The sequence below is a fragment of the Spea bombifrons genome, chromosome 4 (genome assembly GCF_027358695.1).
Source record: "Spea bombifrons isolate aSpeBom1 chromosome 4, aSpeBom1.2.pri, whole genome shotgun sequence".
NCBI lineage: Eukaryota > Metazoa > Chordata > Amphibia > Anura > Pelobatidae > Spea > Spea bombifrons.
In genome coordinates this window covers 107,122,015-107,144,079 of record NC_071090.1, presented here as the reverse complement: position 1 = coordinate 107,144,079, position 22,065 = coordinate 107,122,015, and the positions used below count along the sequence as shown (strand labels likewise).

The 22,065-nt window shown below is 44.5% G+C and overlaps 2 protein-coding genes across 3 annotated transcripts; both read left to right on the top strand.

The window, feature by feature from the left end:
• Positions 1-3,831: 3,831 nt before the first annotated feature.
• Positions 3,832-7,371, top strand: LOC128490812 (2-acylglycerol O-acyltransferase 2-B-like). The gene is made up of 6 exons (XM_053462889.1): positions 3,832-3,925; positions 4,894-5,072; positions 5,609-5,813; positions 6,108-6,282; positions 6,605-6,804; positions 7,124-7,371. The coding sequence occupies exons 1-6, from the start codon at positions 3,832-3,834 to the stop codon at positions 7,276-7,278; spliced, it is 1,008 nt and encodes a 335-aa protein (XP_053318864.1). The 3' UTR covers positions 7,279-7,371.
• Positions 7,372-11,341: 3,970 nt separating this feature from the next.
• On the top strand, positions 11,342-16,967 carry LOC128490810 (diacylglycerol O-acyltransferase 2-like). 2 transcript variants are annotated; one of them, XM_053462886.1, is made up of 7 exons: positions 11,342-11,471; positions 11,880-11,987; positions 12,094-12,164; positions 12,903-13,107; positions 13,426-13,600; positions 14,635-14,686; positions 16,670-16,967. In XM_053462886.1, the coding sequence occupies exons 1-7, from the start codon at positions 11,399-11,401 to the stop codon at positions 16,931-16,933; spliced, it is 948 nt and encodes a 315-aa protein (XP_053318861.1). In that variant the 5' UTR covers positions 11,342-11,398; the 3' UTR covers positions 16,934-16,967. The 2 variants fall into 2 exon arrangements, with proteins under 2 accessions (XP_053318861.1, XP_053318860.1); XM_053462885.1 differs by having other exon boundaries at positions 14,635-14,837.
• The last annotated feature ends 5,098 nt before the right edge of the window (positions 16,968-22,065 follow it).

The window sequence follows — 22,065 nt, the reverse complement described above, 5'->3', positions numbered from 1 at the left end:
TGTGTGTCAACCTGGTTACAAATGACCATGTCCCCTGCAGACAGGCAGCTTCCATTGAAGACCACTAATAATGTCAATCTTCAATATATTAAATGCAACAGACCCCAAGACTGACTCCTGAGACCCTCCTATTGTAGCACGTCTTCTATTGGATGCAACCCTTTCACTATGACTCTATGGCCTATGACTTTCTGTACTCTCGGTCTAAAAGACTGGATGTCAACAAATGGCCAAAGAGGGACACCTTTGGTTTCCCCCCAAGAGCTGGTAATATTTGCACTTTATACAGAGCTTTTTTCATGTGTCACACTCACCCCCCCCCATTTATTCATTTTGTGATGGAAGAGTCCATCATAGAAATTCCACTGTAGCGACTTGCTAATGGTGGCAACAAAATGACTCACCTGTATTCAAGTAGGGAGTTCAACTGGGAAATAGCAGTGGTAAAAACCAGCAGTTGGGATGCTCAGATATCATTAACAGGACCCCCCGGCTGTCACATGCACTATAATACATATGACTGGGTGGTCCCTTTAATTTGTTTATGTTGTCCTCCTCCTTTAAAATGCATGAGGGGATAATGCAAATATATATTTGCTTCTTTCCCAACCCCTCAGCTTATTTCTGTGCAGGAGAATGAGTCCCCCTCCCCCCCTGCTCTCGGGAGTGCCTTCCTGCCACTGATTGGACTATGAAGGAAGTATTCTGATGCAGCTCTCGAGCTGCAGCTTCTCCATAAAGATTTTTTTTATGCATTCATTGTTGAAGGGTCTGTCTGGGACCCTGGAATGTCCCTTTAAATCAGAGTAGAATATGAGGGAGTCAGGTTTGGTGCAGTTTATCTCTCCCAGCTGTTCCCTGGGTATTTGTTCCCCGCCAATGCCGTTCTTTTATCTCCCCCGGGATATAATATTTCATGCAGATCCTTGCAGGCCCTTTCAACAGCAGCAGATGACTTCATCTAGAGTCGGGCTTCCAGAGCTGTATGGAGCTTTGCTCGGAACGATCTTGCTTTCACAACGTGTGGTCTTCTGCTCATCCGCCACCCATCATCCATCCCTTGGCTTCTCACCCTCAAACATCTACCCAAGGTCCACCCCAGCCATATCTTTTTTTCCATCTCCATCATACACCTGCTGGCATTCTCTCCCAGTAGCTGCCTTTATCCCTTCATCTTGGCTTTTCTGATTACCCAGCCTCTTATCTACGTATAGATATAGTCTGTTTTTTTTTACCAGCATGCAATGAAGCCATGTCTTCCACCAGGGAAGATGGCTGCGAGGGATAAGAGTCTGGCAGTCTCAGCCCTGAAACCAAAATGAATATCCACCAATACCCTTCATTATCCCTAATCCCAGAACTCAAATATCTCCCGTTAAAGTTCCGATGAGACGTGCATTCTGAAGAGCTCTTGGATCAACTCATGTTACGGCCAGATTAGCGGAATGTGATTATTACAAACACTCGTATTTCAAGGGTCTCAACACTCCGAGGGATACGTGACCTGCTTTGGCATGAACAGCTGGGATATACGCTACGGAATCCTCTGGTGTTCTATAAATACAACGTAACGGCATACAAATTCTCACTGTATACCTTTTATAGTTCCTATAATAGTACTTTTGGTCCTGCTTTTGGATATCGTTAAGCATGGGTGACTCTAGCTGGAAATCCGTTTCTTCGAGGTTATATATAGTGGTCGGTCTCATTTCAACAAGGTTGTTTCTGTTGCATAAAATCCAAATGTCCCTCAAGGGAAGGACAGTTCAACGTTATGACCCAAACCCATGTATCTCTCTTTCCTCACCCTAAAGAACATTTTTGTAACCTAAATTATGGGTCCACACCTAGTGACCTGAAATAAACCGGAGCAAAACTCATGCCGACATTGCCCACCAGCTGTCAACTTCATGACTAATGAAGAGTATGCTACCTAATGGACCCTGCCCCTGGGAAGCAAAGAGCACCCAAACTTACCAAAACAGAGACCAAATATGTCGCCATCCCACGGACCAACCCCGCTATATATCGATGATATAAATATCCCATCCACCAAAGCCATACAACTGCCCCGGCCCTAAACACTTCATAGAAATGACCCTCATTTGTGGGGGTAGAAGGGAGGGAAAGCTGTTAATAGCCACTAGGGGTCATCCACAGCTTATCAATTGGCCTCCAGACCAACCTCTTCCTGGTGTCCTCCCCAATGCTTCCTTTTCCTTACCCCTCAGCTTCTCAGCAAAGCCCGGTCCTGGTACCCCTTGGTTATTTTGGGCTTTTTTGGGCTGTCTTTAAAAAGTCCTGCTAAATCCCCACTCCTGATATAATATTCTTACTTCTTAAATATAAGGAGTGAGCTGACTCCAAAATACGTTAATTAAAAAGAAGCTCATATTGATACAGGGAACCTCTTCTGCCATATTGGTGGCACAGCTAGAAGCTGCTGGGGAGTCCACAAGGCCAACGTGTTAGTAGCATACCTCCCAACATTCTGCCTTTGATAGTTTCGCTTTTGGGGTAAGATCCTCTGATCTCTATACCTGGGAACTTTGTTGCTCCGGCTACCCGGAGCCCTACATGCATGAAGTGGGTGGGGAGTGGGGAGCGCCACAATACTGCTCCCACAGCCTGGAGTTTCCCCGTGGAGCCCTGGAAAAGCAGGCAATTCACCCGGAGTCCTGGTGATCTCCTCTGGCCAGCCCAGGAAGGTGTTATTGTAGCAAAGACCTCCATTGCAGCTACCGCTTTGCTAGAGCCATGAGGAAGCTTTTCTGGTATAGTGGACAGGTGACCAAGCCTCCAGCCTCATCCATTTTGGGGGAGAGAAAGGGGCAAAAGGAAGAGGCAGAGAAAAGGGAGCGGGGAGAGAAAGGGGCACAAGGGAGAGGCAGAGAAAGGGGAGCGGGGAGAGAAAGGGGCACAAGGGAGAGGCAGAGAAAAAGGGAGTGGAAGACAAAGGGGCACAAGGGAGAGACAGAGGGGCAAGGGAGTGGCAGAGAAAAGGGAGTGGGAGAGAATGGGGCAAAAGAGAGAGAGCGAGACAGAGAAAAGGGAGTGGGGAGAGAGAGAGGCAGAGAAAAGGGAGTGGGTGAGAGAAAGGGGCAAACATATGGACATTATATGCTTATTTAGCTCATTGCTTATTTTAATCTCTAAATACCATGATATGGTTCATTTGGTCTAAAGAAATGGAAAATTAGGAATTTATTGAATTTATTTTATATAATTAAATATTTTCTTTAATAAAATAGAATTTATGGTGCCCAGTGCGCAAACAGTTAATAGAAATGAATATAAAATCTCATCCTGCGCCTCTCTCACTCTTAATCTCCACGTCTGGCCCCCTCGTGATATTTCACAAGCCCGCCATCACAGTCTGGTCTCCCTACTCCCCAGAGACCTTTCTTACCCCGATTGCCCAAAAGCAGAGCAATTCTATCCATATAATAAGAGCCAATCCCTGAGAGCGACCGGGAGGCTATGGGTCATCTGGCTGGTAGCCCAGTAGTCCAGACAGGGAGGAGGCTCTAGGGAGAAGTGGCACATGCATATATTATGAAGCGAGGAGGCTGTAGAGTGCTCTCAGCCTCTAACTCCTCTCTGTGTCTGTTACCCCCGGTCTGTGCTGCACTGTACCCCATTCTACACCTCTGTGCTGCCCTGTACCCCCTTGTGTCTTATACCCCTACTTAATATATCCACCCACTATCACCTTATATACCCCATCTCACAACTGCCCCCTATTTTTCCTATAAATTACCCCTGCTCCATTCTTTTCACCACTTTATCGCTCCTTTTTATTACCCCCATCACTGCTGTTCCCCAAAAAGTATGTGGATCCACTTTGCCCCCCTCAGCATTCCGCTCTCCAGGCGCCTGCAGACAGCTGCGGTCCTACAATGGACGTTCTCATTTCTAGCAATGGGTGAGTACAAAGCGCAGAGCACCCCATCATTACCCTTATTGCCCCTCCAGCAGCAGATCAGGTCCTTCAGTGTGCAGCCACCGGTTGGATACAGGTGGTCACATGCTGCAAGCGTATTAAAGCGTATCCAGCCGGTGGCCATACGTACATCATTTAGCGGCCACTGGCCTTAAAGTGCCAGGGTCATTTTTTCTTCCCATTCCAGCCTTACTTCCATGCCCCCCAGTGGCCAGACACGAAACTACAGTTCATAGTTACACAGTTACAGATGGCCGAAAAGATCAATCACTCTATTCTTTCAAAACAGCCTGCACAAACATTTCTTGAATGTCTTTACTGTCTTTGCCTATGCTTCTTCCACTGGAAGTCTATTCCGGGTATCTACTACACTTTCCGTAAAGGAGAATTTTCTCACATTAACCCTCAGTTTTCCATCCTCTAATGTAAAAAAAAATAAATTAAGTGATTAAACTGAAAGCGGTAGTTCCCATTTAATTTCCTTTCCAGGCACAGAACGACTCCTGTTAACCCTTAACACTCCCAAAAAGAACAATCCTCAATCAAGCCAACTGCAGTCAGTGAATTGCACTTTGGGCACTATTTTTCTTTAACACCCAATGCGTGTGATTCATTTTTTTTAATTTTTTTATTATTATAATTGTTTATGTTTTTATTTTAGCCGGATGAGGACTCTCTTTTACTGATATATAATATATATATATATATATATATATATATATATATATATACCGTAAACCCAACCCCTGAACGTTGACCGTTATCCATGTGCATACCTAGCAAGGGTGCTTTTTGGAGATCCCTCCATCTACCTATGCTTTAAACTTTGTTTAAAAGTTCAGTATATTTAAGTTTAGTTTGGTGCCCCCCCCCATATTCTAGAATGTTCCTCTCAATGTTGACAGCCTGTTTTGCGATGAAACTTATCTCCCCCTCCCCCGTCTCCATAGCCCAGTGCTGCCTGGTCCTCTATGTCCTCCTCATCTTCTCCCAGTACTGGTTTCTTGCGTTACTCTATGGCATCTGGCTGTACCTGGACTGGGACACCCCATCGCAGGGTGGAAGGCGCTCGGAATGGGTCAGGAGGTGGACAGTATGGAAGTATTTTGCTGAATATTTCCCTATGAAGGTGAATGAGGAATATTTTTTGGGGATGTCGAGATACCCCAGGGTATATATATAGGGGGCTGTTGGGTGGGAGACATTGAGGCAGCTGCTAAGGCATACACAGGGTGTATATAATACTGACGAGCCTACCTAACCAGACTTCCATACAGGGAAAGTCCCATTGAAACTTTGGTGGGGTGGGAAGTAGGCAAGAGTGAGCAGGTAGTAGTGGAGGGTTTCCAGGTATGGTGGCCACCAGGTCGTGGACTTCTAGTAGGACTTCTTCTGGGGAAGAGACATGAGAACTTCCACATCAACAGAGGATATTCCCTGCTTGTCATTAGATAGCCCAAACGGGTCTTATTTTCCCTCAAACTCTATGTAAGGCACCTACGATGGCCTACAATATCAAAAATTTCCAATGGTGGCCCTGACCTCAATAAAGGCATCGTGCTTAATATTATTGCATTCTCCATTTTAAAATGAATTATTCCTACATTTCCCATATTATGATGCCATTTAAATAATGTAATAGTAATAATGGGTTATTCTTTCCAGCTGGTGTGCACCGCCCCATTGGATCCTCGTAACAATTACATCCTTGGATTCCATCCTCATGGGGTTCTAGTGGTGGGAGCCTTTGGAAATTTCTGCACTGAGGGTACCGGCTTCTCCCACTTCTTCCCCGGGCTCACCCCTCATCTCCTGATGCTGCCGGCTTGGTTCCGAGTGCCCTTCTTCCGAGAGTACATCATGAGTGGCAGTAAGTTTCTGTCTCATATCTCCGTCGCGTGAGTGCATGTGTATATGCAATAGTTTCACAATTTGAATATATTTCATTAAGCCAATGAGAGTTTGTTAAGAGTGAGCATAGATGCTACTGTAGCTGCCAACAGTCCTGAATAATGGAGTCAACTGTACATGCTCAATGTCTGAATGAGCACTGAGAGTATCAAAAATGCTGGTGGCTCTCCATCTTAACACTACCCACTCTGATTTCTGTAGTTTGGACCACTTTCTTACTTTGACGACATGTACCCTACTCTGTTGCTCTCAGGTCTGGTGTCCTCGGATAAGGCCAGCGCCTCCCACCTGCTGTCTAAGGAAGGTGGAGGCCATGCTTTGGTGATTGCAGTCGGAGGTCCACCTGAAGCACTAGACGCCAAACCTGGGCAACTTACCCTTCAGTTGCTCAAAAGGACTGGGTTCATTAAACTGGCTTTGATGCATGGGTGAGGAACAAAGCCATTGACACTATTGAAGGAAGGGGAAAAAGAGCTCCATAGGAGCAATGGAACAATGAGTCTGGTTCATTAGACTTGGCCAGACTAGCACTCGGTTTGGACCCATGTGCCAGACCTCTATAGAGCAAAACCCCCCCAAACCCAGTATGATGGGGTCTTACATTTTTTATTATGTTTCTTGGTGATTATTTTACTCTCCCCTATTATAATAGTGATACAGAATCCGCTGGCATTCTATAAATAAAATGCAGTGTTCTATCTCTTGTCTCTTAACCGTATCTCACAAATCCACCTCCTCTTTTACTACCAGGGCCCATCTGGTTCCGGTTATTTCTTTTGGGGAGAATGATCTGTACTATCAGGTAAATAATCCTCGTGGGTCTTTGCTACGAACCGCTCAGGAGAGGATGCAGAAGATTTTGGGAGTCGCATTGCCACTGTTCCACGGTCGAGGCGTCTTCCAGTACAGCTGGGGCTTACTGCCCCACAGAAGACCCATCTATACAGTGGGTGAGAGGACCAAGACTTTCATTTCTGACTGTAATTGTCCTTGTCCACCAATCCTCTCTCATCCCAAAGCTAACTGCAGAGTGTGAACTAGAGGATGGTTTGATGGTTGTAGCCACTGCCTGGTTGAAGTTGGGTCATTCACCCGACCTCTGTGTGAATTTCTGGCTAGACTTTCCCCAAGTTAGCTGAGGAGATGGGTGCCATTGAGCTGCTTGATGAACAGCATCCTGGAAAAAGTTGTTAAATCCAACTTTTAGCTACTAAATCCTGGACAGGCCCCTATTCCCTCTGCTTCAGTCTCTCTCTCTCTCTTTTCCAGTGGGCTCGCCAATCCCGGTGGAAAAAACTCCGCATCCTACTACAGAACAGATAGCCTCTCTCCACGCTGCTTACATTGAGAAGCTTCAGGATCTCTTTGAGGCTCAAAAGACTCGGTATGGAATCCCGAAAGATTGCCAGCTGGTTCTGTGCTGAGATGGCCATCGGGTGAGTCTTCACCTGGAGACAGCAGCAGATAGACATCTCACAATGAGGTTCTCCTGTGTTATATCACCGGATGAAGAGGTCACCTCCAGTATCAACAAGAGTTTTTCTGCTATTCTGCTTTGCCTTTAAGCATGTCCTGTTTTGCAAGTGCCATACCTGTGATTTTGGGGATATTAGGATCACAATCGTAGTTATTAAACTAACTATTATGAGAATCTAGCCGAAAGTGTGTTCTGCACCTGTTGCTGCTGTTATAGCCCTGCATATTCCAAAAAAACCGAGGGAATTCAAATCTCAGGTCCCACTAGAGGCCAAAAAACTATGTATTTCCCACAGAACCCTAAAAAAGAACTTTAAAAGTATTTGTAAGAGGTGGAATGTGGTCAATAATGAATAAAGTGGAGCTACCAATGAACCCCACCATTCCAGCGGGTCCATAGCGGTGGGCTCTTCAGCTAGACGGTTTATGTAGGCCTGACTCTGGCTATGAATGTGTTACGATATTGTCCTCCCTGTTCTATTGTTTCCCCCTTTTTGAGGAGATAGACACCCAGCTGTCACCCAGTGGTGTATGGCAAAGAGAAGAACACGCAGCGGGCAGAGCAGGTCGGCCAAAGGGGGCCATTAATTCTATGTTTCAGGTCGTGAGTGCCGGTGAATTCAGAGCTTTCTCTGTCAGTCCCCATGAGAGTGCAACGAGTCGAGATCACGCGTGTCCAGAATGTATCGTCCATCGTTAACGTTTTTGCAATTTTGTAAAATAAATTCTTAAATAAACTTCTTGCCAACCGAGAGCCGTTATTGTGAGTTAACCGAATGCTACTCTGCAGGTCTATCTATCTATCTATCTATCTATCTATCTATCTATCTATCTATCTATCTATCTATCTATCATCTATCTATCTATCATCTATCTATCCATCCATCTATCTATCTATCTATCCATCCATATATCCATCTATCTATCTATCTATCTATCTATCTATCTATCTATCTATCTATCTATCTATCTATCTATCTATCTATCCATCTATCTATCCATCTATCTATCTATCTATCTATCTATCTATCTATCTATCTATCTATCTATCCGTCTATCCATCTATCTATCTATCTATCTATCTATCTATCTATCTATCTATCATCTATCTATCCATCCATCTATCTATCTATCTATCTATCTATCTATCCATCCATCCATCCATCCATCTATCTATCTATCTATCTATCTATCTATCTATCTATCTATCTATCTATCTATCTATCCATCTATCTATCCGTCTATCCGTCTATCTATCTATCTATCTCTCTATCTCTCTATCTATCTATCTATCTATCTATCTATCTATCCATCTATCTATCTATCTATCTATCTATCTATATATCCATCTATCTATCCATCTATCCGTCTATCTATCATCTATCTATCTATCTATCTATCTCTCTATCTCTCTATCTCTCTATCTATCTATCTATCTATCATCTATCTATCTATCTATCTATCTATCTATCTATCTATCTATCTATCATCTATCTATCTATCTATCTATCATCTATCTATCTATCTATCTATCTATCTATCTATCTATCTATCTATCTATCTATCTATCTATCTATCTATCTATCTATCTATCTATCTATCTATCTATCTATCTATCTATCTATCTATCTATCTATCCCTCAAGTGGTTTGAAGGAGTCTTGAGACATTTGTGATGAAACGCATAGAGTAGCGTGTGAGCCACAGAAGCTTTCCTGACCTCAGAGGTCCCTTCTTCAGATGATCCGTTTTCATTTCCAGAGACCTATAAGCTTCAAAGTTTTTACATATTACTCTATAATCCTAAGTAAAACGTGTCACATAAGACTCTGTATTTTCCAGGACCAAAAAGGCATTAATCTGTTTTTTTATTAAACGAATGGAAACATTTCAACTTCCTGACCCTGCTCCACATTACGGAGAGCCAACCCTTACAGTCTCAGGCCCTGTATGCTGTATACCTTATATGTGGGGATTTTTTGTTTGTTTATTGGGGTTGTCCATAAATCCAGTGATTTACGCGGCCTCATAATACTGCGACTCACCTAATGGTTGAGTGAATAAAGCCCTTTATCAAGGCACTTCGGGAAATTTGCAATAGACGGGGGGTGAAAAGAGTAATAAATTAAATGGAGCTAACAGGGCGAGAGATTGCAAAGCATTCGAGTGATAGCTCGGCCTGACGCTGCAAGGGTTAAACTGGCTGGGTCAAAATCCTTTCTTTACACATCGCTGATACGGACAAAGGTCAGAGCATCTGATAGATACACGGTGCAGGCACACACCGGGAGAACTCACACACACACACACACACGGTTCCTCTAACACACACATATGTATAGAGAAAGGCTCAGACTCTCTAACATTCTACGTATAAAGAGGTAGTCGCACGAAGACCCACACACCGGGAGAGACCAGGAGAGAGACCCTCGCAAGCTGAGAGAACCCCCCCCCCGGCCACTATAGGTAAGTACAATTGCATGAATGAGATTAAGTGTTAGAATGGGGACATTTATGTTATCAGCGTACATTCGAGCGTTTGTGGGTTTTAACTAAAATGGATATAGCTGTATTGGTCCGAGAGAAGACGGGGTCTTTATTTGAAGGTGATACTCACAAAAGAGACCTCTGGGGTCCTGAAATCTTATGTGATGCTACATATTTTTCTATGTTGGCCCATGGCATGGAACATTCTGTGCTTGCGTGTGAAATAGTGGCGTTAGCGTGTGTGTGTCTGCGGCATTGGCCGGGAACTGGCCATCCGGCACACTTGGGCGACCGCACCTATTGGCGTTGGCCTCACTTACGTCCTCAGGCGGCCGCTAGCCTTAAAGTGCCAGGGCCGCCTCGTCACCACCACTCCGGCCCTGGGCACTGTCCTTGGGGCCCATAGGGAATAAAGATGCTACAATTCCCAATACTCCACCAGGGCCTCGGATCCACCCAACTAACAAACATATAAAGCAAGTGACACACTTTCAGAACTACCAGGAAAACGGTCCAGAAAAAAAAGCAATCAGACAAATGTTCTAAAAGTAGACAAATGTTCGAATCTGTTCTATTGGCCTCAAAAAAGGAATCCCAGTTGTACGCTGCATCCTTCCATTTAGATACAAGCGGGGGGGGGGATCTGGTTTCACGCCAAGTTCTAATTAGAACTGGAATTTTTAAATAATAAATTTGGAGATGAAGTGGAGGCTATTTTCAGGTGAACGGTGACTACGTCCGCGCCACGTAGGTGCCAATGGGGATAAGAGTTCGTTTATTAGTGTTTTACCCTTGGAATGGAGATCACCGGGCAGCTGAGCTTGCAATTCTTATCTCTACAACCCTTTCCATCATTTATTTAATCTAAAGTCCCTTCACTATGATAAAAAGCATGGCTCCCAAGCAACCGGATTCCTCGTCATCGCTCTTCTCTAAGGGATTGACTGCTCGCTTTAGATAAGAGCAAATAGGGGATTATTCACTAAATAGTGACTAAGCCAACTAAGGGTTCCCCTCCTTAACTATTCGGTTTACAGGGAGGTGGCACCTAGGTGTGGATTTTGGAGTCCCCGGGACAAAATCTAAGTTCATCGAAGGTCGTCTCATTGCGACCTGGCCAAAAGAACAAGAGGTCATCCACCAGAACTCGAGGAATTGCGGGACTCATTTTTTTTGATAAGCAAAGCAGAATATATACATGAGATTAATAAAAGCATTATTTAGAGCAGGGGTGTCCAAGCTGCGGCCCTCCAGCTGCTGCAGGACTACATCTCCCATAGTGCTCTTTCAGCTAAGGACCTGGCTGAGGAGGATGGGAGATGTAGGCCTGCAGCAGCTGGAGGGCCGCAGGTTGGACACCCCTGATTTAGCGTCAGGAAGGAATGAGCCCCCCCTTTTAAAGGGCTTTAATGTGGGGTTTTTGCTTTCCTCTAAATCATCAGCGGGCACGGGGATTATAATTTGAATCATTGCTTGAAAATCAGCCCTCTTTCTGTAGTGGAATCCTGTTTCTCTCTCTATGTAGATAGACGAGTCTTCTTATATTCTATACATATCCCGGTCCACGGAACATAGCTTTGTGATGGAGGACACGTGGAAGAAGCACATCCAGGCCTTGAGTGTTTTCCAGTGGGTACTGACCTTCGTTTTCATGGGTAGGTGGTGTGTGGGGGGCAGGGGAGGGCTGTCAAGGGACAAGGGGGGGGGGAGGAGAGGGCTGTCAAGGGACAAGGGGGGGAGGAGAGGGCTGTCAAGGGACAAGGGGGGTGGGCAATTACTACTGTGGGCTGTTGTTTGATAAACTACCCAAAAACTTGCGTTATACTTAACATTTTGGATATCGTCAATGAGATATCATGAGTAACAAGGAATTTAGCCATTTTAAATGAAATTTGGATAAAAATAATTGTGGTTTTTTTTTCTTAAGGTATATCAGAGCGAGACCCACCATTTTCGATTCTTTGTGGGGGCAAGTCCCAACCCTATGCATGGTTACTCCCACCTCGCCCCCAGGCACACTAGTTTCTCAATATACAATTTTTTTTTGTGTCATCTTCTTCCAGGATCATTTTTTACAATTCTCCTCCTATACTTGATGTTTACGTCATTGTGGATAATCCCTGTCACCTATTTCACTTGGCTGCTAATGGACTGGGAGACCCCAGAAAGAGGTACCATCTAATATCCATCTAGCCCATCATTCTCCTTACATTCTCTCATCCCTTCCATTGAATGGCCTTTTATTTTTCCCTTCCTCACTCTACTTCTTTTCTACAGGTGGTCGTAGGACCGAGTGGGTGAGGAGATGGACAGTGTGGTCACGTTTCAGAGAATATTTTCCTATAAAGGTGCTCGTAAAACCTCTCTCTTACTAAAGCAGAACTGTGGTCTTTTGCAATCCCCACAGCCTATCCAATCCCCGTCTTCCCCTTCATTCCTCTTATTCATCCCTTCGCCATCTTCACCACCTACATGGCTGAGTTTCCATTTACTATCCAGGTATCTCATACACAAAAACTTTCCTTACGTTGTAAGCAATACCCCTAAACTGATAAAAGTAAGGAGAAAAGTTCAGCCCCTAACAACACATATGAGGGTAGGTCTACTGCCAAGATAGGACAACTCGTGAAATTCAGAATATAACAAAGTTGAGAACTTACTGTTTTAAAGGTCTTCTGTCGACATTGGTGGTTGACGAAGATTCAAGGTTCTAGATCTAGAATGTACATCCAATTTGTAACTAACCATAAAGTCACAGCTAGACTTTGGAAAGTATCTCAGATACTTGCAGAAGGACACCAGAAGACCATAAAGTCCACCATGGAAATAACCAATGGTAGACCCCAAAGATTGGGGTATAACACATGCAGTCAGGAGGCATAGTTGCATATGAGAGGGCTTAAATCAAATTAAATCAAAATGGTCATATCTCACCTCTTGTTTTATTTCTCTTTCATCACGCCATTATATACTCTTGTGACTCATCAACTGTCTTGGCCTTTAACTCAATCTCTTCTTCTTTTCTACCCTCGCCCTCCACACTCGTGGCCTCTTTCTCCACTCACACAATGGTTGGTACCTTACAGCTGGTGCAGTCATCGCCGCTAAGCCCCGACAGGAATTACGTTCTGGGTTGTCATCCTCATGGGATCATGTCAGTTGCCGCCTTCAGTAATTTTGCTACTGAGGCCAATGGCTTCTCCGATGTATATCCAGGAGTCCGACCGTGGCTGGCCGTTCTTGCGGGAATGTTCCGGCTGCCAATTTACCGTGACTATATCATGTCTGCAGGTGAGGGCGTTAGTGAAAACACGTACGGGTATTACTGACTAACATATAAAAAGTGATCAAATAGTCCATTTTAGGGGGCAGTCCCCCAACTAAAGCTTTTGTACCCAATTTCTGAAGGTGAATCATAGGTCATAAGCTATAAATACCATTCAAAAATATTAATCATAGTTGATGACTTTATAAAAATCACCATCAACCAATTTATCCCCAATAACCTCACCGTGTCATCTGTCCCACCAACTGGTCCATCTCTGTAGCTTCCTCCCTCTTATATGATATTCTAAATTCCAATTGGGTTTATCCACCCCTTCTCCCCAGGAGTGGTTCCCGTAAGCAGGGACAGCATACAGTATCTCCTGTCACGCTGCGGCACAGGGAACGCGGTTTTTATCGTGGTGGGAGGCGCAGCCGAGTCCCTGCAGAGCAGCCCCACCGAGAATATGGTGACCCTATCGGGAAGGAAGGGTTTTGTCAGACTGGCTCTGCAGAATGGGTATGTAGCTGAACATCAAACTGGTAACGTAACATGGAGGAGCCAACATCACCTGGTCAATTTCCTGTCATGACGTTTTCTGCCGTCTCCCACCCTTAGAAAGGCTGCTTGAACCAATCGGCAACAACTTGACAAGGGAAAGATAATAATGGGGAAGAATAATCATGGAGATCCTCAGAACAGGTCGTTAAGACGTCAGGACATTAAAATGTAGGATTTGGAAGCGACTGCATGGGTGTAATGGAGGGTATTTGCATACCTGGGAACTTTATGGCTATGGCTACCTTGCGTTGGTGGGTGGTCACGCTGACGTTGGTAGACATTCCCAGCGCTATTTAAGGGGGAAATGGATGAGGACTGTCAGAAGCCTGGAGTAGTCCGTGACCTGGAGTTTTCTAATGGCGACCTGGAGGCCCGGAAGATGCAGCGGTTGCCCCCCGAGTCTCCGGGCGAAACCCTGAAAGTTCCCAGGTTTGGGCATTTGCAATCCCGTTGGAATTTTGACCAACAATGCAGGAGTATGGCAAGATTAGGATTATGGACAATATAGCAATTGAGGGGTTTACAGAAATGGTGGAGCAAATGTCGGGGGGGGAGGGGTAAAAATAGGCACAACAATCCCCCAGATGATGCACTTAAAGTGATGGAGAAATGTGTCGTTGGATATATAAATGAAAGGAGGGAAGTGAATGAGGAGAGACATTAAATGTATGAAATTTGGTCTTCATCTGGACTCAGAGTGCTTAGGGGATTTAATGATTCCAAGGGATCTTGAACAAAGATCTGACTCTGATGGACAAGAAGGAATCATCAGAAACTTTTTTTTTAATCCAAATCGCATTAGGACATCAGCAAAGACCCAAAAATAACAAATTCTTCGGTAAAGATAAATGTCAGGCTGACCTGCCCAACCACCATTGCTTTTCTTTTTAGGTCACAGTTTTATTGATCATGCTATCTATTTATTGACTTTATGTATTCATTAATATTAGTATTAGTAATTGGTGATTAATTGTCATCTGATTTTCACGCAGGGCAGATCTTGTTCCCGTATATTCCTTTGGCGAGAACGACATATTTGAGCAGGTTCATTTTAGCCCGGGTTCCTGGGGTTGGAGACTGCAGCTTCTCTTCCAGAAACATGTGGGCTTTGCCCCCTGTCTGTTCTATGGCAGGGGGGTGTTTAATGCAGACAGCTGGGGCTTTAACCCTATCCCGCGCCCTCTTACCACTGTGGGTGAGTAGCGATTACATGCAATTTTTCCCATTCTGGAGGCATGAAGTAAATATTACCATCTTGGTCCCTGAGAAGAACTCAAAAAAGCTTGAGATATCATTGAGTGGACAACGTTCCTCAAGTAAACTTTTAAAACCTCAGAGGTCACTTCTTTGGATTTGACCCTGTAGGCTATGATATTCTATGAATGCCGGTGAACTAAAAGGTATCAAAAACTCAAGGGTTAGTGAATAGATCCACAGTATGAGCCCTGTGAACAATGCTCCATTGTGGAATACTATCTACAGCTGTGATAACTTGGTCATGCATGGTGCAATAGATCTGGTGACCTTCCACCTCTTGCCCTTTTCCCCTCTTAGTCAAAGACATGTTTCTCTTTCTCTTGGTGTCTTTTTCCATTATCCCCTTTGCCCCACCAACCCCATCATTTGCCTCCCAGCTGAACAGCAATAAAAATGATTCTGAGGCCACCACATACCTCACCCTCATCACTGGTGATCTAGTGGAAGGCATCAAAGATCTTCCTCTCTTCCTGTAGAACGTCTATGGATTAACTTCCATATTTCTTCCCTTTATCTCTTTTAAGGTTAGCGTTATACCTGTTCTTGAGATGTCTTTCGTGATTTAACCTTTATTATTACAACCGGTAATCTGCTCCATGCAACTACTACTCCGCCAGTTTAAAACATTGCTCCTCCATCACCAATCGTGATGCATTTCAGATTATTTTTATATGCTACGAGGGTGTATCTGTGATGTGCTGTGTGCTGGGTAACACACGTCGCAGGATAAATTAGAGAGATGCATCGTGTGTAAGGTGGCTTGTAGGTACCTGTGAAAAAAATGCTCTGCGGCAGGAATCAATCAGGATGAAAGGCACTGCAGGGAATGTGAGATACTCTGCAGTATAATGAGTTTGCTGGGATAACGCGAGATTTGGGTTTAATTCTAGGCTAAGGTAACATTAGCTGGAGTTTCTGTGTTTTATTAGGTTACAGAGATAGCAGAGGCAGGCAGTGGCAAGATATATTTATAAGGAGACAACGATTGGTGTGAGGGGGAGGGGAATGTGAGGGGGAGAGAGAGTGTCAAAAAGAACAGAGAGGCAGGAAGGAATGGTACAAAAGAGAGGGACGGAGAATGGAGGGTGGAGGAGGGAAAGAGATCAAAAGGAAAAAAAAAAAGAGAAAGAAAAGGGCAGTATGGATAACACAGAGACAAGGGCAGGGAAACAGAAAGAGAATGGCAATGTGGGTGAGGGGGACAAGAACAGTGAGAGAGAAGGGCAGGGGGAGGGTCATTGAGAAGAGAAAGGGAGAGGGAGAGAGAAGGGGAGTATAAATAGGGAGAAAAGGACGGTGAGAGAGAACGGCAGGGAGGGAGAAAAAAAAGAAAAATGGGAAGAGAGAGAAATATAGTGAGAGAGAGAAAAGGGCTATGTGGATGAAGAAGAAAATGAAAATGGGAGAAGGGCAGAGAGTGGAAAAAGAAAGGGAGGAAGATACACAGAGAAAATGAGAGAGAGAGAGAACGGTGGTGTGGGTGGTGGATTAAATGGTAATAAGAGATAAAGGGAGTAGAGAAAGAAAGTAAGAGAGGTGTGGAAAATCAGCAATCAAGAGGGAAAAGAGAGATAAGCAGAAAGAAAGAAAGAAAAAATGGTAGAGAGAATGGAAAAGAGAGACTGGTTGAAAGAAAAAAAAATAAAGGACCATTACTTTCCCTTTTTACCCTGACTTTAAAAATGCTATTATTTATCTGATACCTTTCAACAAAAAACTTATTTTCATCTGTCATGGTACCGCTACTAATGCAATGTTCCTTCTCCGCAGTGGGGCGGCCTATCCGTGTACCTCACTGCCCGGTGCCCTCGGAAGAAGACGTCTCCCACTATCACAGCCTCTACATACAGGGGCTTCAGCAGCTCTTCGACGAGTATAAAGTTTACTGTGGACTTTCCGAGACAGATACCCTGCGCATCATCTAACCGGCTGACCTCTACGGCCTGGGTGCTTCGGCCAGATGTGGGACTCGGGCCACCACGCTCAACAAGCAGGAGGATAATTGGAGGACACGTGACCTTCAAATCACCTTAGCCTTATTTTAGGCAATTAGAAAAGTTATATCAAATTGTCCGTGTGGGGTGGGGGGGGGGTGTGTGATAATTTCACGCATTATTGATTTGAATATTCCATATAATCAATATAAGATATTTTTGATAAATATTTCATATCGTTCTTGGCATCCTCTAGGAGTAATCGTGTGCTTTTTCAGTCACACCTAAACCCTAATGTTTTGAGCTAAACCATAATATCTCCCCAACAAAATTTTTTAAAAAAAAACAGTATTAAAAGAAAATGGTAATTTTGTAACCTAAGGAAGTTTTACTTTACTGAGCGGGAGGTGGATCAGTGGAACAGTCTCACAGCAGAAGTGGACTGGCACCTGGTGGACCGCTGGCCGTCGGCGCACCATACTCACCTCACCTGCCGCACACTATGTGAACAGAAAGTGCAAGGGCCTCTTCGTGATCGCCGGTCCGGCTCTGCGTAGAAGACCCCTAGGCGTGGCTGTCCCTTTAAAAAGTCATTTTGTTAAGATTTTGAGAAGGAATGGAATCTGATCCATAAATACAGGAAGGGCGCCTAATTTATTCATCTAATAGATCCATCAGACGTGAATGAACTCGACATGATTCATCTTTTTTGATTATTGTTACCGCCGATCCGCTTCCTCCGTGACTGTCTGCAGCTGTGAGACTGACATCAATGTTCCCGGAGCTGCTCTCAGTTTTTAAGAGACCTCAGTGAAAATATTTAATGTATTCTGTCAAATTCTATAGTTCTGTACATTAAATAAACCCATGTAATGGCGTTTAGAGATTCAAATGATATATATATATACCGATATACGCAGGAACGCACCGTATACATACACCATGGGAGCAGCCACCTTAACTTCCTGTTCTCAGGATCTGCATGATGTCTCATCTCTGTTAAGATATCATGCCTGTGCCTGAGTTTATGGTGTTAGCCTGTGTGTTCCTGGTGTTGATCTTTGTAAGCATATGATGTTAGCATGTGTGTGTCTGTTACTGTATAATTTAAGAGTGTGTAAGTGTGTGGTGTTAGCATGAGTGTATGTGTGATAGTATTTGGTGTTAGCTTGTGTATGTCTGTTATGTTTTTTTAAGTGTGTAAGTGTATGGTGTTAGCATGAGTGTATGTGTGATAGTATTTGGTGTAAGCATGTGTATGTCTGTTATGTTTTTTTGAGTGTGTAAGTGTATGGTGTTAGCATGATTGTATGTGTGTTAGTATTTGGTGTTAGCATGTGTATGTCTGTTATGTTTTTTTGAGTGTGTAAGTATATGGTGTTAGCATGAGTGCATGTGTGATAGTATTTGGTGTAAGCATGTGTATGTCTGTTATGTTTTTTGAGTGTGTAAGTGTATGGTGTTAGCATGAGTATATGTGTGTTAGTATTTGGTGTTAGCATGTGTATGTCTGTTATGTTGTGTTTTTTTTGAGTGTGTAAGTGTATGGTGTTAGCATGAGTGTATGTGTGATAGTATTTGGTGTTAGGATGTGTATGTCTGTTATGTTTTTTTTGAGTGTGTAAGTGTATGGTGTTAGCATGAGTATATGTGTGATAGTATTTGGTGTTAGCATGTGTATGTCTGTTATGTTTTTTTAAGTGTGTAAGTGTATGGTGTTAGCATGAGTACATGTGTGATAGTATTTGGTGTTAGCATGTGTGTCTGTGTCAGGGTACAGTTTGTTGTTATCGTGAGTGTATGTGTCAGTATGTGGTGTTGGAGTGTCAGAGGTTCGTGTTGGGGTTCGTGGCACCTGGGAGGGAGGGCAGAGGAGCAGGAGAAATAATGCTATGAATGTAAGTGTACGGTGGTAGAGTGAGTGTTAAAGTGAGTTTGCGTGGGATGGCAAGCTGATGGGAGGCACATGGGGGCCCCTGGTGTTAAACATGTACTGGGCCCCATGATTTCTGATGGCATTTATAATAAATAATATTAAATACAAGCTTGAATATTCACTTTTAACCCAAAACACAGCATTTTCGATGTGTACGCCCACAGACGACACACACAGCACGACACACACGATGCTTGGTATTTTCCTTGCACATGCGGCACAGATAGCAGACAGTTGGTACGTATAGACAGGTGAAGGGAACACACATGATTTTTTAATAAGATGCTAGTTTCCAAATTCATTATTGAGGAGAGGAAACCTAACCAGAGTAAAGAAGTGTCACATTCTCGCAGGGAGACCAACAAGGACAAAGGTGCACAAGCGGCATGCAACGGAAATTTATAAGCATGAGCAAACGCCGACACACGCTAACACGCGTGGACTGATTGAGAGCCTCTTACATTGTGGAATTCTAAGGCACTGATGCAGACACTAAATGCATACCTTCCAACAGTCACAGATTTCAGGAGACAGTCCCAATTTTCAGTCACTGTCCTATGACTTGAGTAGCTGCATGGGAGAGCATGGGCTGACCATATGATCTTTCCCAGGGGGGTGAAAATCGGTTGCAGCACAGGACTCCATTCCAGCTACCCCACTTTGCCTCCTTGAGACGTTAGTATTGCAAGGTGGATGTTGGGGTAAGGTCGGAGCCCTGCAACCCACCCTGCCCACCTCTGTGGTCAGCCACTTGCCACACCCCTCAAAACAGTTGCCCAGATTTGGACTACTGAAATGGAGGGTATGCTCTATGGGCGCAGGAACATTCACCCAGTGCGGTCATCAGAAATCTTGGGGCCCAGTACAGGCTTAATGCCTTGGCCCCCATGTCCCTTGCATCAGCCTTCCCCATGTTCACTTTGTGAGAGCAGGGGCGAGCCTAGGGTTAGTGGAGCCTTCATTAAGGTAAGTGGGTTCAAGCCCTCCATAGCTAACATGCATAAATACTGACATGCAAACTCACTCTTACAGTGTATACGTACATACACACACAAACTCTTTCTCCTGCTTCTTCTCTCCCTCTCCCAGGCACCACGAATCCCAGGCACACACTCCAACATAACAAGAACATATACACACTCAGGCTAATGTCATACAGTAACAACACAACACCATATGCTCTCATGGTGTGGGAGACATTTTCTTGGCACACTTTGGGCCCCTTAGTACCAATTGAGCATCGTTTAAATGCGGCAGCCTACCTGAGTATTGTTGCTGACCATGTCCATCCCTTTATGACCAAAACTCACATCATCTCATACTGGTTTCTTGAACATGACGTCATGAACGTCAGGATTCTTCTCACTAATTCACTGAACTCCGACGGCCTCCACAGCCACCAGATCTCAATCCAATAGAGCACCTTTGGGATGGAAATGTAATCTGCATTGGGCACATGAGCAGATGCCCGTTGCTTTCTAACTTACACAGTTTAGGGAATTTCTCACCAAAACTTTGTTCATGAAGAAAAAATGGCATGCTTCACTGTCTCCGTAAAGAAAATGGGCATGCACCTTGATAAAGCCCATGATCCATGGTCCTTTGAGCTCTAACTAATAGGTGGTCACATTCACTTTTGCCGCCCTAGACATAACTCTATATGGACTAGGACTACAGCACTGAACAGGGCCAACTCCAGGCCCCGTGCAACCTGAATTCATTTGTGTTCAAACTTGGGAGAGAACCCGGCAGTGGTGGCCCTGCCAGCTTAGTGCCCTTTGCACTTGCCAAGCTCTCCATATGGTAGCGGTGGCCCTGGATGTGGAACATGTCCAAAGTTGGGGACTATCACTCCAGCCGCTGTAGACTGTAATCTAACATCCGATTCCCAAGAAGACGACCATAGACCGAACAAAACATCTTCAGAATTGGGGTCCTCAGAACCTATGTTAGTTCTGCACGCATCTCACGGAAAATACACGCAAATGCAGACCATTCATAGATATATTATTCTGAATCTACAGGAAAAAAAATAGCTATTCCATCACATGCTTTTCATATTAGCACCTTTTACAAATGCATCAGAGGCAGCTGGACACCTCATCCCAACGTGCTACACGAGGAGGGAAAATATAATTAAACTGTAAAAATGGTCAAAATATAGCACATGCCATTTATTTCTCCTTCGGTTGATGTTTCTCTGCAAATTTTCCCTTAAGGCTTTTTTCTCGAACACTAAAATACAGCACTAAATATACCATATTTCCCCCCCCCCCCTTTTGTGGTCGAAATTGTTTGCCATTTGGGAAAATTGCCCTCAAAATGCAGCGCGGAAGAAAGCAAATGATGAGACATTATGATATTTTGAATATCAGCCAGGGAAATGCGGTGTTTAGCGCAGGGTAGAAAGCGTTCAGACATCGATGTCCTTTTCAAGGTCATTGGGTGTAACTTGACGAAAGCGTCAAGCCGGCATCGCAAGACTGAATGGTGTTTCTAATCCTGCGTTGAGCTCTAAATGTGCTTTATAAGTGGAACTGCACCCTTAGGATGTGACCATATCGCAAGTCTATAGCAATGTATTAATCTATAAGTGAAGGTGTTAGAATGAAGCTAGTGTGATGTATATAGAAGAGTAAATGCAGACCTGGCCAGTAGGTGGCGCTGTTCAGGAAGGACCGTAAGAGACATTCCCTCACGGGTGACTCTAAGGATGCTGAACAGAGAACTCAATCAATAGGTTAATACGTTGTACATTATGACGGACGTGAAATAAATGTGCGTGATTTGTATCAATAACTTCTCGGACTCATCAGAGCGGTCTAGAGGAAGGTGGCATGGAAGGCGTAATGCTCTGTGGGGGGGGCAGGAGATGGCTGTGCAGGAGGAGAAGGCAGCATATGTCTCTACTGGGTTAAGAGACTGCCATGGGTGTCCTTTGGAGTGGGCAAAAGAGGGCAGCGCGAAGTTTCACGCAGGTGAGGAGGCGGCACAAAGATTTGCGCAGGTCAGGAGGCGGCACAAAGTTCTGCGCAGGTGAGGAGGCGGCACAAAGTTCTGCGCAGGTCAGGAGGCGACACAAAGTTCTGCGCAGGTCAGGAGGCGGCACAAAGTTCTTGCGCAGGTGAGGAGGCGACACAAAGTTCTGTGCAGGTGAGGAGGCGACACAAAGTTCTGTGCAGGTGAGGAAGCGGCACAAAGTTCTTGCGCAGGTGAGGAGGCGACACAAAGTTCTGTGCAGGTGAGGAGGCAGCACAAAGCTCTGGAGAAGGGTTGCCTAGTGCAGAGCTTGTAGG

Bases quoted from the DNA above. Each gene is read 5' to 3' on its own strand.
- LOC128490812 (XM_053462889.1), top strand. From the start codon at position 3,832: ATGTGGATCCACTTTGCCCCCCTCAGCATTCCGCTCTCCAGGCGCCTG. The intron at 3,926-4,893 runs GTGAGTACAAAG...CCGTCTCCATAG, and splicing joins GTTCTCATTTCTAGCAATGG to CCCAGTGCTGCCTGGTCCTC. The intron at 5,073-5,608 runs GTGAATGAGGAA...TATTCTTTCCAG, and splicing joins CTGAATATTTCCCTATGAAG to CTGGTGTGCACCGCCCCATT.
- LOC128490810 (XM_053462885.1), top strand. From the start codon at position 11,399: ATGGAGGACACGTGGAAGAAGCACATCCAGGCCTTGAGTGTTTTCCAG. The intron at 11,472-11,879 runs GTAGGTGGTGTG...ATCTTCTTCCAG, and splicing joins ACTGACCTTCGTTTTCATGG to GATCATTTTTTACAATTCTC. The intron at 11,988-12,093 runs GTACCATCTAAT...TCTTTTCTACAG, and splicing joins CTGGGAGACCCCAGAAAGAG to GTGGTCGTAGGACCGAGTGG.